At 42.8% G+C, this 15,845-nt stretch overlaps 1 protein-coding gene across 2 annotated transcripts in view; it reads right to left on the bottom strand.

The window, feature by feature from the left end:
* Positions 1-15,216, bottom strand: part of LOC138691764 (zinc finger protein 737-like) — a 29,547-nt gene extending 14,331 nt beyond the window's left edge. Inside the window, exons 1-4 of one of the 2 annotated variants that reach the window (XM_069814117.1) lie at positions 15,014-15,216; positions 13,696-13,833; positions 3,935-4,072; positions 1,735-1,817 (exon numbers count right to left, since the gene is read on the bottom strand). In XM_069814117.1, coding sequence (XP_069670218.1) covers positions 1,735-1,817; positions 3,935-4,072; positions 13,696-13,833; positions 15,014-15,127 — 473 coding nt within the window. In that variant the 5' untranslated portion in view covers positions 15,128-15,216. The remainder of the gene's footprint in view (positions 1-1,734; positions 1,818-3,934; positions 4,073-13,695; positions 13,834-15,013) is intronic. The other variant, XM_069814118.1, reaches the window with a different exon arrangement.
* Positions 15,217-15,845: the final 629 nt, after the last annotated feature.

The following is a 15,845-nucleotide window of genomic DNA, read 5'->3' as shown; positions in this document are numbered from 1 at the left end:
ATTACCAATATTTGTTGAATGAAATTTTTCATCAGACGCACACAGTGAAAGTTATTTGAACTACGCGACATTGCACTATGGCGACAATTCTTTGAAGAATATACCGCCAATATTTTTACGTGACTGAAAATATTTAAGCAGTTTGCTCTCCACCGTTTCTACAGTTTCCACTCTAGATTTTTTTTTGTTTGAAAGTTATTTTACGACGCTTTATTAACATCTTAGGTTATTTAGGGTCTGAATGAGGTAAAAAGTCATAATGCTGGTGAAATGAATCCGAGGTCCAGCACCGAAAGTTGTCCATCATTTGCTCATATTGAGTTAAGGGATATCTCAAAAAAACTCAACCAGGTAACTTCTTCCGACCGGGAATCGAACCCGGGCCACCTGGTTTCGGGTCCACACGGGCTAACCATTACTCCACAGGTGTGGATTCGTTCTAGATATAAGTGGAATTAGGGCAGTTCTATGTTGAGATGAGTTTTCGTGCTGATTAACACGCACATTTGCAGTCTTCCATTCAAACAACCCGGAATTTGAAAACTGAGGATTGTTTTCACCGACTAGCCTACAAGGCGCTGCTTTCGGAATACACTAGCCATTCTCGCGGAACTCATCATCTGTGAATGTGCCTTTTTATATCGTTGTCCCTTCGTTTTGACATTTCGGTTTTATATTATCCTGCTCTTCGATAATTCTTTTACTAGATTGCACTGGCGACACATTAGTTTCGGATAGTTTCGGATAGTTTCGGATAGTTTCGGATGATGTGGACGTCAGTTCTTCAAAGTATGTTGCTAGTTTTGAGAGCCAGAATGAAAATATGTGCTAATTATGGTACTTTCGCAAATTTCTCTTGTTTTTCTTTCAACTCGCTGTTTCCTGGCCCCAATTAATGGTCCTTTTGCACTCTTTGTATATAATAAAACGTCCCCAAACAGAGATAATATAATTCACTGATACCAACGAAACCTGCTACACAACTATGCTGCGAAGCAAATAAAAACTGTGTAATATCAAAACTATACAACACGCATGAACTGTGAATGTACATCGTTACATTGCACAAAGAAATTCACCATTACTTAAGAATTAAATTACTGACTGCTACCAATGGATTGGAAGTCTGGAACGTCGGCAGTTTTTAGTCCAGACGAGCATAATGTAATTCGAATACCTATACACGTTTCATTGATACATTTCCATATTGCTCTAATTAATATGGTTTAAATATTTTGATTAATTTTTTAATGTAGTGGAGAAGAATGAACAAAAGAACATGTGACAGCAAGGTTCTATTACTAATACCAATAACTTTGTCAAAGCACTACACCAAGGTCCGTCGATAACATCTGTTCGATAGCGACATCTAGAGACATCGCACTACACAACAATACTGACACCTCACCAGGCTTGAGCTAGCTGTAAGCATCTTTCGGACACTGATTAAAGTCATAAAGCTTTCCCCAGTTATTACATAGTCGAATACAAGAAAAATTTGGCACATAAAGCTATTTTAAGAGCATTTAAAATACCAATACAATACGTAAATCCTCAATGTTTATACACTGGAAAACAAATGCACACGCCAAGCGCATCGATGCACGTACACGCATGCTATGTGTTGGTGCTAGTTCAGAGATACAGCCCTTCTGAAGGTGCTTCTAGCCAGTTACCGAAAAATAAGTTTCAAACGCAATAAACAATCTACATAAACTCGCACACCACACTCACCGTTCCGTGAAAATCTCGTTGTCCTCTGCTGTTCCTTCTGCCCTTGGCTCCTCATTCACTGCGTCCAAATCACTCTGCTCTTCCTAATATAGAACCAATAAAACAGAAAGGTAGCACAATTTACATTTGCAAAAGTACGAACAATCTATATGCCACAAAAGTGCATGTAAGTCAAATTAGGCCAGTAGAAGTTTAGTTAACAGATAACTATTCTTGGGGCAGATATTTCATGGGGTAATTATTTTCCTTATATAACAGCGTTATTGAAGCTTTTTTCAACATGTGGCAAAATAAAAGTGTAATCTAAACTACAACGACACAATCGTATAACCGAAAGGTGTAGTTCCCAAAGAGCACGGGATATTTTAGGAGGGAACTAGTACTATAATATACAAATAAAATGAAATTAATGTATATGCATTAATATATAAAGTAAAATATTAAAAAATTTAAGTGCATTATATTTGGTCAACAAATGGGGGAAAGATAACTTGATGAATGGTGAAATGGCGCATGTTGCAAGAAGATTGAGGAGAGAAACAAATTACATATTATTCACTAGTTGAAGTAACAGAATTTTTGTATCTGTATTGAGGTTTATGATAGAAATGTAAAATTTATTGATACAAAATAATTACAATTAAATGTAAGTGTGTAACGTAATGGGAATATTGAGAATCCCAACACGTCCATGAAAGTAAACTTTCAGGAACAACACAGCTACTATTTTTTTTTTTTATTTTAGTTGGTTATTTAACGACGCTATATCAACTACGAGGTTATTTAGCGTCGTTGAGACGGATGATAGCAAGATGGTATTTGGCGAGATGAGGCCGAGGATTCTCCATAGATTAGCTGGCACACACCCACAGCTACTATTACTTCATACTTTGAACCCGTAATAAATATACGTGGTTAAATAGAATAAGTCTAAGATTTCCAGTAAATTTCAATCCTATGCGACATCTATTTCCCGTGAAAAAAAATATAAAAACCGTTGAATATGTGTTGTTGCTCAATATTTTGAACATTGGCTACATTAATTACCAGAATAGACTAAAATATTACATCTTTGCTCACAACAAATGGTTAATTTCCAAAACTGTCACAGATCATCAATAAAGAGTATTTCAGAATTCCTATTACAACCTTCTAGGGATTGTAGAGGGGCTATGTAGATAAAGTTTTGATTGGGAACCCATGTCCAGAAATGTATCGTTTAGATGCAAAATAAGTTTGAAGATCGATTCGATTTAAAATCTACCTCTTCACGGTACACAAACAAACTGGGCTGAGGACGACATCTGCAGTCCTCTGATATCGTCTGTCTCATCGTGTACTGCTCAATGACTGAATCACAAAAGATGTGAAAGTGGACTCTGTAGAACTGCTTGTAAACAGAAGACACACGATATCACGTAGAGCTAAGTAGATGCTGAACAGGTTAGGTGGTAAGGACATCCTTAACGTACTCCACTCCCTATTTGACTTCCTTCTGACATTTCTTCTCCTATCAATCGCTTCATATAAACATTACTGAACAGTCTTAACTCTCTTTCTTTTTAGTAGGTTATTTTACGACGCTTTACCAACATCTTAGATCTCTCTTTCTAATCCATGCCAATTTTCTTAAGGATCCCCATCAGTTGATTCTGTTAAGAGGATTTTCTAGGTCTACAAATAGTATGAACACTTCTATATTCTTCTCCAGGTATCATTGACCGATTGTTCTTAGCAGTGCAATTGCATCTCTCGGAACTTTTCCTTTCCCAAAGCCAAACTGCTCTCCTTCCAACTATTCTGCCTTGGTAGAATGTAATATAAACGTCTACTAAGTATTTACAAGAGAAATTTCGCAGAGTGCGATATTAGACTTATAGCCTTGAACCCCTTACATTTGCTAGCATTATTTTCTTCGGTACTGGAATCAACACTGTCTCCGTAAAATCTTCAAGCCCCTCGCCTTTCTTATATATTTCGTTGCATAATGTCAGAATTTGCTTCTTATGTTCACCCGAGGATTTCAGTAATTCTGTGGGGACTCCATCAACACCTGTTGCTTTCCCATTCTTCATTTCCTCCTATATTAAAACTGAATGAACTTCACTGACAGAAAAAAGGACGTGAACTATACAATACTTCGATGTAAGCTCTATCTATCCTGATGAATAAGAACATGCATTCTTTGTTCTGCACTCACCTCAGGTTCACGTTTCACCACAGGAAACGAAATTGGCACCGGATCTTCCTCAAATTTTATCTCAGTTGTGAGATCGTGGCTGTGGTCCTCATATTCCTCCTTTATACCAGCCACATTATGATCCAAAAAATTTCGTTCCTGCAACACAAAGAGACGACTAAAATGAGCAATTTATTACAGTGTTAGAAGACGACTTCTAACTTTACAAGTTGTTCTCTATGTGACCGCATGTCACAGCCTGATCACAACCCACAGCAAGTGGTTTACATTATGATGAGTAAGGCCAGGATTCATACGCAAATGCATATTTTCATTAAAAACATTTATTATACATGCTATTAACGTCTGTGATGATGAATACGCAAAGCTAACTGTTCACAGTTTTTTAATATTTAGGCCATTATCCCACATAATATACTACTGTGCATTATATTGTACCATATCTTCAACACTGTGTTAGATTTACAACAATATTTCCATAGTTTTGTAAAAACCATACAAATACTGGATTGCTCTGTTGCCAGCACATAATATTTTTTGGACGACAGTACACGATGGCTATAAATTCCTTGTGTAAGAAGGGAAACTGTTGAAAAACCACCACTGCCCACTTTTGTTCCATTGAAGTGCTGCAGAAAAGGAAAAATTCTCAAATATCCCTACCTCCCTGATTCTATCACCTCTACCCTCCTTTCCTATGTTTCACTTACTCGGAGTTGTTACACTAGAGGTATTTTGCTTCGTACCGACAAGTACTCAAAACATTATACCATTGAGCTACCACACAATTCGACAAGAAGTTTTTGGCAATGTCCTTTGGACAAGTATGAGTGGGGAACATTGTGGGACATGGAAATTATTCACTGCCAAATTCGTGAATTTTACCACTATCTAAATTAGAAACAGACTACGGCACAACAGGGTTATGTTGCATTTAGACGTGTGAGAGAGAAATCAGTATCCAGAATCATAAAAATGTTATAATGCAAAATTTTGGTATACACTGTACTGCATTGCTAAGCTGGGCATATTTTTTCCATGAATGTACATTAACAGTTTCGCATTTGTTAATTCCTCACATATTACACTTCTCTTATATAATTGGTTGTCAGGAAACGTTAATAGTGGGGGAAATGAACCCAGATCGATTTTATCTTCCAATGGAACTTAGTTTTATTCCTATGGCCACGTGTATCATACATACTACTATCAGTAGACAGGAGAAGAATCTGGAATGAAGTTCCAACACAAAAACAAATCCTTATTTATAGAGGGAAATCATAGAGAGCATTGCATCATTAGAAAAGAAAAATAAAAATGCATTCTATCATTACCTCATTCAAGAGTAGTTCAAATAAATTAACTTCCTGGAAGTCGCAAACACATAACAATATGTGTATTTATACCTATTTGCAGTTATGAATAGGATTTCAATTTTCACTGGTTGCACTCTGCTTCCATATTGCCAATACCTGGTTATTACTTGTAGCATTTGTATCATAGGTAAGAAAAATTCAATGTGTAATTAACGGGAAGCAGACAATAAAGATAGGCGGTCACTTACAGGAAATAATTTGGTCGCTGCATTCGGACTTTTATTATAGTATCGCTCACTTGTCCGCATTACCGAATGAATCATCAAATTGTATTGTAATTTACCGCTAGAGCGCATTACTTCATTACAGTGTTCCGAAGTGAATATTCTGCCAATATTTCCAAAACGAGGGGTCACTGGCCACCCATACCAGGTATGACTTTAAACAGTACGTCTTGTACTTTCATCTCACATAATCTCATTTAATTCGGTGATATACAGAGCGTGTCCTCTCCTTGTGAGATATCACCTCAACTAACTTACTAACCATCTCACGTAAGTTGACTTCATGTCACTGAGATATCACCTCAACTACCCCACTAACCTTCTCACATACGTAGACTACATGACAACACCCCATTCTCCAATCTAGCCAACATATTGTGAATTTTATTAGTAACAACAATGTAATTTATTCGTCACAACAATAATTCCTTTCTACAATTCGCCTTAAACGCTCTCGTCAACAATTGGATTTTCACTCAACACAGTATTTGTTATAGCACTCCACCGACGACAATGACAATTTACTTGGACTAGTACGAACAACAATGAACTGTTAATCTTAACTAATATTTACAAAGCACTATTTACAAATCAGAACTATCAGTTCTCAGTTCACAGTTCTTCTATCGCAGTCACTCGAGTTCACAGTATCTCGAACCACAGACCTTCAGAGACAGTTCACTGTACTCGAACTCGGGTCCCTCCAACTGCGGCCACTGCACTCGAACTCAGGTCCCTCCAACTGCGGTCCACTGCACTCGAACTCAGGCCTTCGGATGCTGACGCAGATGCGGACGCACACTCGAGTCGAACTCCGGCTGGCTTGCTTGCTCTGGCTTACTCACTGACTGAATAACTGAAAAACTCTGCTCGAGTTCGCTGGCGCTTCTTCTTTTATAGCAAAATCATAGTTGCGAGAACCTTCTACAGGTGTGTAGAGAATTATCTGGATATCTCCACTTCGACGCATTTCTGGAAGGGTCGGGAAGGTCCATTCCCCCTTACTCCGCATGCAGCAGTTGCGCGTGCACTCTCCCCTCGTCGCGTGGGCCTTTCCCTTTCCCCTCGTCGCGCCGTCCCTCATGCTTCATGAAGCCCGCGCGATATGCTCTCTCTCGCGGGACGCTGGTCGTGAGTTCGAATCTCACGTCGCTGTCACATTGCTCCCTCCTTAGGGCTGCACGTCCCGGGCAGTACCTTGGTAGGCTGCTAATCGGTCCAGATGCACCACCATCATCTTCCCTCGAGGTTGTCGCTGGATGCGGTACACCACGTCGTTGATCCGGGTCACCACGCGGTATGGTCCATCCCAGGCACGCTGCAGCTTTGGTGATTTCCCTTTGGTCCTGGTAGGTCGATACAGCCACACCAGGTCGCCCTCCTGGAATCCTGCAGAGTTGGCTAATCTGTCGTAGCGCACCTTCATCCTGTCGCTGGCCATCTTGAGGTGCTCTCTGGCCAGTTGGTGAACTCCATTCAACTTCTCGGTGAGTTCTGCCACATAGTCAGTCGCTGGCTGGTCGGCGCTGGGTGGCGTGCCAAACAGCAGATCACAGGGCAGGCGCAGCTCTCTCCCGAAGACCATGTTTGCCGGTGTCATCCCTGTTGTATCGTGGACCGAAGCTCTGTAGGCCAAGAGGAACAGTGAAACTCTGGCATCCCAGTCTCGCTGATGGTTGGACACCACCTTCCGCAGGTGCTCCTCCACGGTTTTGATGTATCGTTCCACCATGCCGTCGGACTGTGGGTGGAGGGGAGTGGTCCTGGTTTTATGCACCCCCAGACGTTCGAACAATTCTCCCATCAGGTTGGATTCGAAGTTGCGCCCCTGATCGCTATGCAATTCCCGGGGCACCCCGAATCGGCAGATGAAGTTGTCAAGCAGCGCGTCGGCCACCGTCGAAGCCTCTTGGTTGGGAATCGCGTACACCTCTGGCCATTTTGTGAAGTAATCCATGGCGACTAGCAGGTAGCGGTTCCCGCGATCCGTGACCGGGAACGGTCCAGCAACATCAATGGCGATCCTCTCAAAAGGAGCTCCCACGTTGTACTGCTGCATGGCTCCCCTGCTGCGGGTCCTTGGTCCGCGACTGGCTGCACAGGTGTCGCATCTTCGGCACCATTGTTCCGTGTCGGTTCTCTGATGCAACCAATAGAACCTCTGCCTTAACTTGTCCAGCGTCCTGTTGGCTCCCAGGTGGCCTCCAGTCACTCCAGCATGAGTCTCCTCCAGCACTTCCTTCACCTTGCTCCTGGGCAGGACAAGTTGTTCTATGTGGGTCCTTCCATCGGCCGACTCCCAAATCCTCTTCAGGATACCGTCCTTGACAGTGAAGGATTCCCACTGGGCCCAGTAGCTCTTGTAATTGGTGCTACGGTTGGCGATATCGGCCCATACTGGTCTCTGGCCGGACTCCACATCACGTAGTATCTGTCCAATGTTTGGGTCCTCCAGCTGCTCCTTCCTTATGGCGGCGTTATCCCATCCTGGGCTCGGCTGGGCGGCAAATGCTCGGACTGCGTGGGCGCCATCCCGCTCTTCTACTTTCAGGCAGTGTTTGCAGCCATCCGGGCACGGACGTCGTGACAGGGCATCAGCGTAGGAATGTTTCTTCCCTTGTCGGTGTTCAGAGGTGAAGTTGTACTCCTGCAGACGTTGAACCCAACGGGCGGTCTGCCCCTCCAGATTCTTGAAGCCCAATAGCCAGGTGAGTGCAGAATGGTCTGTCCTCAGATGGAATTCCTGGCCATACAAATATTTGTGGAGGTGCTTCAGGGCTTCCACAATGGCAAGAAGTTCTCTACGCGTCACACAGTAGTTTCTCTCAGCCTTGGATAGTGTTCGGCTGAAGTAGGCAATCACCCTCTCTTGTCCGTCCTGTTCCTGAGAGAGTACTCCGCCGATGCCTACGTTGCTAGCGTCAGTGTCGAGCGTGAACTTCCTTCCAGGGATGGGATATCCCAGTACAGGAGCAGTGCAGAGCGCCTCTTTCAGCGACTGGAAGGATGACTCCGCCTCGTCTGTCCACTGGAATTGTCGTTTCTCCTCGGTCAGCTGGGTTAGAGGCTTAGCGATGTTGGCGTACCCAGCTACGAACCTTCTGTAATAAGTGCAGAGGCCGAGAAAGCGGCGCAGCTCCTGCTTGTCCCTCGGTCTCGGCCATCCACTGACGGCTTGTAGCTTCTCCGGGTCCGTGGCCACTCCGTTGGTCCCTACTACGTGTCCCATGTAGTTGACCTTCTTCTGGAATAGATGACATTTCTTCGGGTTCAACTTCAGTCTGGCTTGTAGCAGTCTTTCGAACACTTTCCTCAGATTCAACAGCTGTTCGCCGAAAGTCTTGCCCACCACGATGACGTCATCAAGGTACAGCAAACAGGTGTCGTATGAGAGGCCTCTCATTACGGACTCCATTAGTCTCTGGAATGTAGCCGGGGCGTTGCAGAGGCCGAACGGCATAACGGTGAACTGCCATAGTCCCTGGCCTGTAGAGAATGCCGTTTTCTCCTTGTCCTCAGGACGTAGCGCCACCTGCCAGTATCCTGACTTGAGATCCAACGTCGAGAACCACTCTGCTCCGGCCAGGGTGTCCAAGGTGTCGTCAATTCGTGGAAGCGGAAAGCAGTCCTTCTTAGTGACGTCATTCAGTCTTCTGTAGTCCACGCAGAAACGCAGGTCCCCATTCTTCTTCTTTACCAGTACTACAGGTGATGACCAAGGGCTGTCGGATTCCTCGATGATCCCTCTTGCTTTCATGCCCTCCAGTTGGTTGTCAATCTCCCTCTGTTTAGCTAGAGGGACGCGTCGAGGAGGTTGTCTGATTGGGCGAGCATTTCCGGTGTCGATGCGGTGCTGAACTTTCTCCGTTCTCCCGTAGTCGTTTTCAGACAGACTGAACACGTCTTGAAATTCTGTCAGTAGATCGTGGACTTGTCTTCTTTCTCTTTTGCTTAAATTCTCCGCCAATTCTCGAGCCAGCTCTTTCAGTTATGGGTGTAGATCTGGACGTGGTCGGTGGCACTCCTCGTTATCTGCCAGAGACGTCACAGACACCACCGGCTCGACGTTACCTAGTACAGTTCCGCTAGGCACCTCCTTGTCCCGATTGGTGACATTCAGGACCCTCACCGGTACCACCTTCTGATTCGGGAGTAGGGATCTGGCCACATAAACCCCATCTATCGGAGTTGTTTGCGAATCGAGGAGCAGGTTTCTCTTAGGTTGTCCGTCCAGTCTTGCCGTCACCACCATCTCGCAGCCTGCCGGGATTGTCACATGATTCTCCAGGGTGAGTCTGCTGGCCATGGGTTGGTCTTCGACGTCCCTCAGGAACACTTCGTCCTGACCAAAACGCAGGATACGGCGCCTGACGTCCACCGTTTCATCGAAGATCCGCATGGCGTCGAGTCCCAGGATGACGTCTTCAGTGATGTTGGCGACGAACACCCACATCTCCAGTCTCCTCTTTCCCAATGTCAGATCCAGGAAAACCTCCTTTTGGATGGGCAGGTTCTCGCCTGAGGCAGTACTTAGCTAATACCGGCGCAGCGGCGTCCTCCCAGGTAGGCCACGCACGACTTCCGGTCTGGCGATAGTGAGCGACGCCCCGGTGTCTACCAGTACTCTGCATGGGCGGCCTCTTATCCATCCGTCAGCAATCAGCCCATCGTCGCATCTTCTGTTAACCGTCTTCAAGATCAGCCGAGGGGATGGTGATGACGGCGCCGACGTGCCCCTCGTCGCATCGGCCCCTTTTAGTTTTCCTGTTTGTGACCAGATCGGTCACAGTCCCTCCTCAGGTGTCCAGGCTCGCCGCAGGACCAGCAGGTGGGCACTCCTCGTCTTCGTCGCTCGGGTGATTTCGGTTGACGTTCCTCGACGTCGGCCGCCGCGACGCTCCTAATCCGGTGCGATGCCGAGACGTTCGCCGTCAACTTGGCTGCCTCCATCCTGAGGGCCGCCGCCAGAGCTGCATTGATGGTGCGATGCTCTGCCAGGAGTAGCTGTTGCTTTATTTCCGGGTCTCGAACTCCGCTGCCGAAGGTGTAGGCCGCCTCTCCAGCGATGAAGTCATTAGGTAGGCCCCTGAGCGCCTTATGGGCCAGTTGTTCCACCGCCATCACGAATTCTTGCAGGGACTCGCCTGACTGTTGGACCCTCGTTTTCAGTTGGGTCCTGAATGCTGCAGCAAGTTGATGGTCACCATAACGTCCCTCCAAGGCCGCCATTATCTCAGCGGCTGTCCCATCTTCTGGAACGCTGTGAAAAATCTCCGACGCCTGTCCCTGAAGCGCGGTCAGCAGCTGAGTAGTCTTCTCCGTTGGGGTCCACCCATTATGTGCTGCGGTGGCCTCGAACTGGCGACGGAATATCGCCCAAGACGTCGTACCGTCGAACTTCGGCGTCTTGACGTTGTGATGTCTGGCTGAAGGCGATGATTCCGCAGGGCCACTATATGGAGTCCTCAACTCTGTGGCCGCTTCTTGCATGGCACGTCGAACCTCCTCGGCAACTATCTGTTTTTGTTCTCTAGCCTGGCGATCCACCAACGCGAGAATGTGCTTGTTTTCTTCAGCATGTCGGTCCATCAACGTGAGTATGTGCTTGTTTTCTTCAGCATGTCTGTCCATCACCTCACTCGTCTTGTCCAGCAACTCGCTCGTCTGCTCTTGACGACGCTCGAGATCGCGGATTTTGCCGTCGAAATGGTCTACCTCCTGACTCAATTCGGTTACTGTCTCGTTTATAGTTGTAAAATTCTTGTTTAGGTTGTCAAGATCGGCTTTGAGTTCGTCTTTCACGATGGCGACAATTCCATCTACGTGGGCTGAAACGCTTTCAATTTGCGTAGTGACGTCATCTTTCACTCCGCTTATGTCGCCTTTCACTCCACTTATGTCTCTTTTCATCTCCGTTTTCACTTCACTTATGTCGTTCTTAACCTCACTGATGTGCTTGTTCATGTTATCTTTTACTTCACTAATGTGCATGTTCATTTCTGCTTTCATTTCTGCGATGGCTTGCAGGATCTGCTGTAGGTTCTCCATTGTCGATAATGTCCCGATTCTGACACCAGTGTGAATTTTATTAGTAACAACAATGTAATTTATTCGTCACAACAATAATTCCTTTCTACAATTCGCCTTAAACGCTCTCGTCAACAATTGGATTTTCACTCAACACAGTATTTGTTATAGCACTCCACCGACGACAATGACAATTTACTTGGACTAGTACGAACAACAATGAACTGTTAATCTTAACTAATATTTACAAAGCACTATTTACAAATCAGAACTATCAGTTCTCAGTTCACAGTTCTTCTATCTCAGTCACTCGAGTTCACAGTATCTCGAACCACAGACCTTCAGAGACAGTTCACTGTACTCGAACTCGGGTCCCTCCAACTGCGGCCACTGCACTCGAACTCAGGTCCCTCCAACTGCGGTCCACTGCACTCGAACTCAGGCCTTCGGATGCTGACGCAGATGCGGACGCACACTCGAGTCGAACTCCGGCTGGCTTGCTTGCTCTGGCTTACTCACTGACTGAATAACTGAAAAACTCTGCTCGAGTTCGCTGGCGCTTCTTCTTTTATAGCAAAATCATAGTTGCGAGAACCTTCTACAGGTGTGTAGAGAATTATCTGGATATCTCCACTTCGACGCATTTCTGGAAGGGTCGGGAAGGTCCATTCCCCCTTACTCCGCATGCAGCAGTTGCGCGTGCACTCTCCCCTCGTCGCGTGGGTCTTTCCCTTTCCCCACGTCGCGCCGTCCCTCATGCTTCATGAAGCCCGCGCGATATGCTCTCTCTCGCGGGACGCTGGTTGTGAGTTCGAATCTCACGTCGCTGTCACAATATATTCTCGTAAACACATTACCGATATCCTATAGTCATATAGACCCAAACCTTACACTTTGTTTACTGAATGTTGACTTGTGCCATGTTTTATATTCTGCCGCACACCAATGGAAAATGGCATTTACAAAGTAACTAATTAATTACATATAATAGCAGAAATTATCTATGAACGAATAATTCAATTTCTAGTTACGAATTTGGTGGATTTTGTAAGTGATTTATCTTACAACATTTTAACAACTGCAATGGCTATTCAGTGTCCCAGTGAAGTCAGCAAAATGTGTCTATGTTTCAGCACCGAAAGTTAACCAGCATTTGCTGTCAATGGGTTAAGGGATAACATCTGAAAAACTTCAAACAGGTAACTAGTCCCAACCAGTATCTGAGCACCGTTTTGCTAATTTCACTATCAGACATACTAATTGTAACTCCACAACTTTGTACGAAATTGGTACAATCCCTATTTTTCTGATAATGTCTAATATTAAGTCATTGTATGACCTCAGATTTTTACATTACCAGGCATATAATGATCCGGTTGAGTTTGCTTTCGACAGTAATTCTGTGCTCATTATATTTTCTCCCAGTTTAGCTCCATACTTTTTGTCAGCCAAAATCATTAAGTATACAATTATACTAAAGCTCCAGTACACAAGGATTCCTTTGCTATGACAATATTGATCATTATAGCGTAGAGAAAAAATTAGTTAGATAATTAGTTGAACAATTTTGTGAACATCGTAACTCTCCCGAGAATTTTAACTAAGTTGGAGTCTAGTCATAAGAATTAATATAAATTCAAATACATTATTTATTCCCACTAATTTTAAAATTGGCAAAATGATGTTTCTAATTTTACGTTTCTCTAACTATATTAATATTAAATGCACTTCACTGTCAGAATAAGAGTAAAAAAATATACAATACTTTCATGCATCCCGCATCTGCAGGTATATATCACAACATTTTGCAAAATTTAGAAACGATTTTACAATACACTCAAAATCAGCTATATAATTTACAGTGAAGTTACAAAATATCTTCCCTCATGTATAAGATAATATTCTACTAAAGATATATTGCAAATACGTAAATACTTAAAACAAAAAGCTGAAAAAAAGAAATCGAGCATTACTTCTGTGTAACATTACATATCTTGTAACAATTAATAATGAGAAGTGTTTCTGTCTCTATCATAAAGTGAAAAGCACTGCAGACACTGTTGTCAAGAGGTAGTGTCTGTGACAATCAAAATACAACATAAACATTGGAAGTAGAACACAATGCTCCACTCACCTCTGGTTCACGTTTCACCACAGGGAACGAAACTGGCACCGGGTCTTCCTCTAATTTTATCTCTGATATGAGATCTTGGCTGTGGTTCACATATTCCTCTTTTATACCAGTCACATGCTGACCCAAGGCATTCTGTTCCTGCAGTACAAAGAGACGTCATAAATGAGCAATTTATTACAGGGTGTTGGAAGACAACTTTTAGCTTTACAAGTTGGTCTGTATGTGTCCGTATGTCACAGCCTGATCACACCCCACAGCATGTGCTTTCCATTATGATGAATAAGGTCAGGATTTATATGCAAATGCATATTTTCATGCAAAAACATTTGTTATACATATTATTAATGTCTGTGATGATGAATACGCAAAGTTAACTGTGCTAACTTTTTTTAATATTTTGGTTATTAATGCATACAATATACTACTCAGCATTATATTGTAGCATACATTCTTCATTAGCAACAATATTTGCGTAGTTTCTATACAAAATGACAAGACTCTCGATTGTTCTGTTGTCAGCATATAATATATTTTGGTTGACGCATTCATTGGCTAGAAATTTTATGTATATGATGATGGAAAACTGTGAAAAAACCACCACTGTCTACGTTTCTTTCATTGATGTACTCCACTAAAGAAAATAATCTCAAACATCGCTACCTCCCTGGCTCTAATACCCCTATTCTCCTTTTCTATGTTTGACTTGTCAATTGAAACCGCACAATGATAGAGAAGAGAGTTTTACACAGACAAAAAGGAAAAAAAAAAAAAAAAAAAAACCTAACCTAAGTGCGTCGGTGTCTATTCCAAAATCGGCGGAAGTCGCTCAACGCTCCTTTAACCAATATTCGATCAGTGGGCGGTGGATACTCTACATTGACCAAAAAATGAATTCGTATCCTTAAGCATAATATCACATACCTATACTGCGGGAATGTGTAGCTGGGCAACCATTAAGAATAAGCTGTAACCTACAATTTCGTTTTCAAATTTGATCTACAGTATAAAACCAGATAACAGTTCAACATTAGACTTCGCTACAACATGAACTAAATAATAAATACATAGTTATCTAACATACACTAAAAAGCACTGCAACAAAATAGAGGTTGTGTCTGTGGTAATTAAAATAAAATCTAAATAGAGTGGTTCAAGAGACACTGAAGAGGACACATAGCGTCGAAACGGGCCGTCTGTCGAAGGTAAATATCTTTTTTTTTAACAATTTTAACACTTTTAACGTATGACAAAGTAAATTTTATGTTTTTAAAATCTAAACTCTGGAAGAACACCAGTGCATTCCTTGCGCTCCACTCACCTCTGGTTCATGTTTCACCATACGGAATGAAATTGGCATCGGATCTTCATGTACTTTCACCTCAGACGTGAGAACATGTCCCTCCTCCACACATTCTTCGGAGTAATAAGACATCTTTGCGTAGGTCTATGTATAGCAACTCCGTCGTCAAATTTTTGCATGCAGTACCTCCCTCGTCGTTATGATAAAAGGAAGGTCAGGGCTCACTAAATCCTTTACGAAATATTTTCAAGACGGCCGTGTTCAGAGAGATGAATGAGGTTCAGAAAGCTGTAATTCAATGTTGTATTCCTCATTGTATTTATTTTTAGCATTATTAATTTTCTTCTAATATTACTTATTAATACTAATTAATGATAGCTAATCGGTCATCCAAGAATCAGCTTTCTGTTAAATTGGAATATCTAACTTACCGGTACTTTTAAATACGCCATGATTCGATCCTACAACCTTTCGTTTAGTGAACCACTATCATAGCCATTACCCTACGAATTCATAGATGAACAAACCCTTAAACATTATATTTACGCACAATTAACATCAATTACTTCCAAAGGTTTTAACATATGACATTATTATTATATAGTAGAACTGAATTCAAGGTTTCATATTACCGGTAAACTTATTACAGTTAATATGACAAATTGATCACTAATTAATTACCGGTAACTTAATATTGCACAAAGAACAAATATGATGGCATTACTATATTTATCCATTACTAATTGTCACTATACATATATTAAATCGATTCACTACACTATCCTACTCACTTCAGTACTCATCTAATCTCATTGAAGTAAGTAAAATTGCCAATTTTCTCTAAAACAGT

Source organism: Periplaneta americana, chromosome 16, assembly GCF_040183065.1.
Source record: "Periplaneta americana isolate PAMFEO1 chromosome 16, P.americana_PAMFEO1_priV1, whole genome shotgun sequence".
Taxonomy (NCBI): Eukaryota; Metazoa; Arthropoda; class Insecta; order Blattodea; family Blattidae; genus Periplaneta; species Periplaneta americana.
Note: the sequence above shows the minus strand (reverse complement) of the source record. Positions and strands in the feature narration are given on the sequence as shown.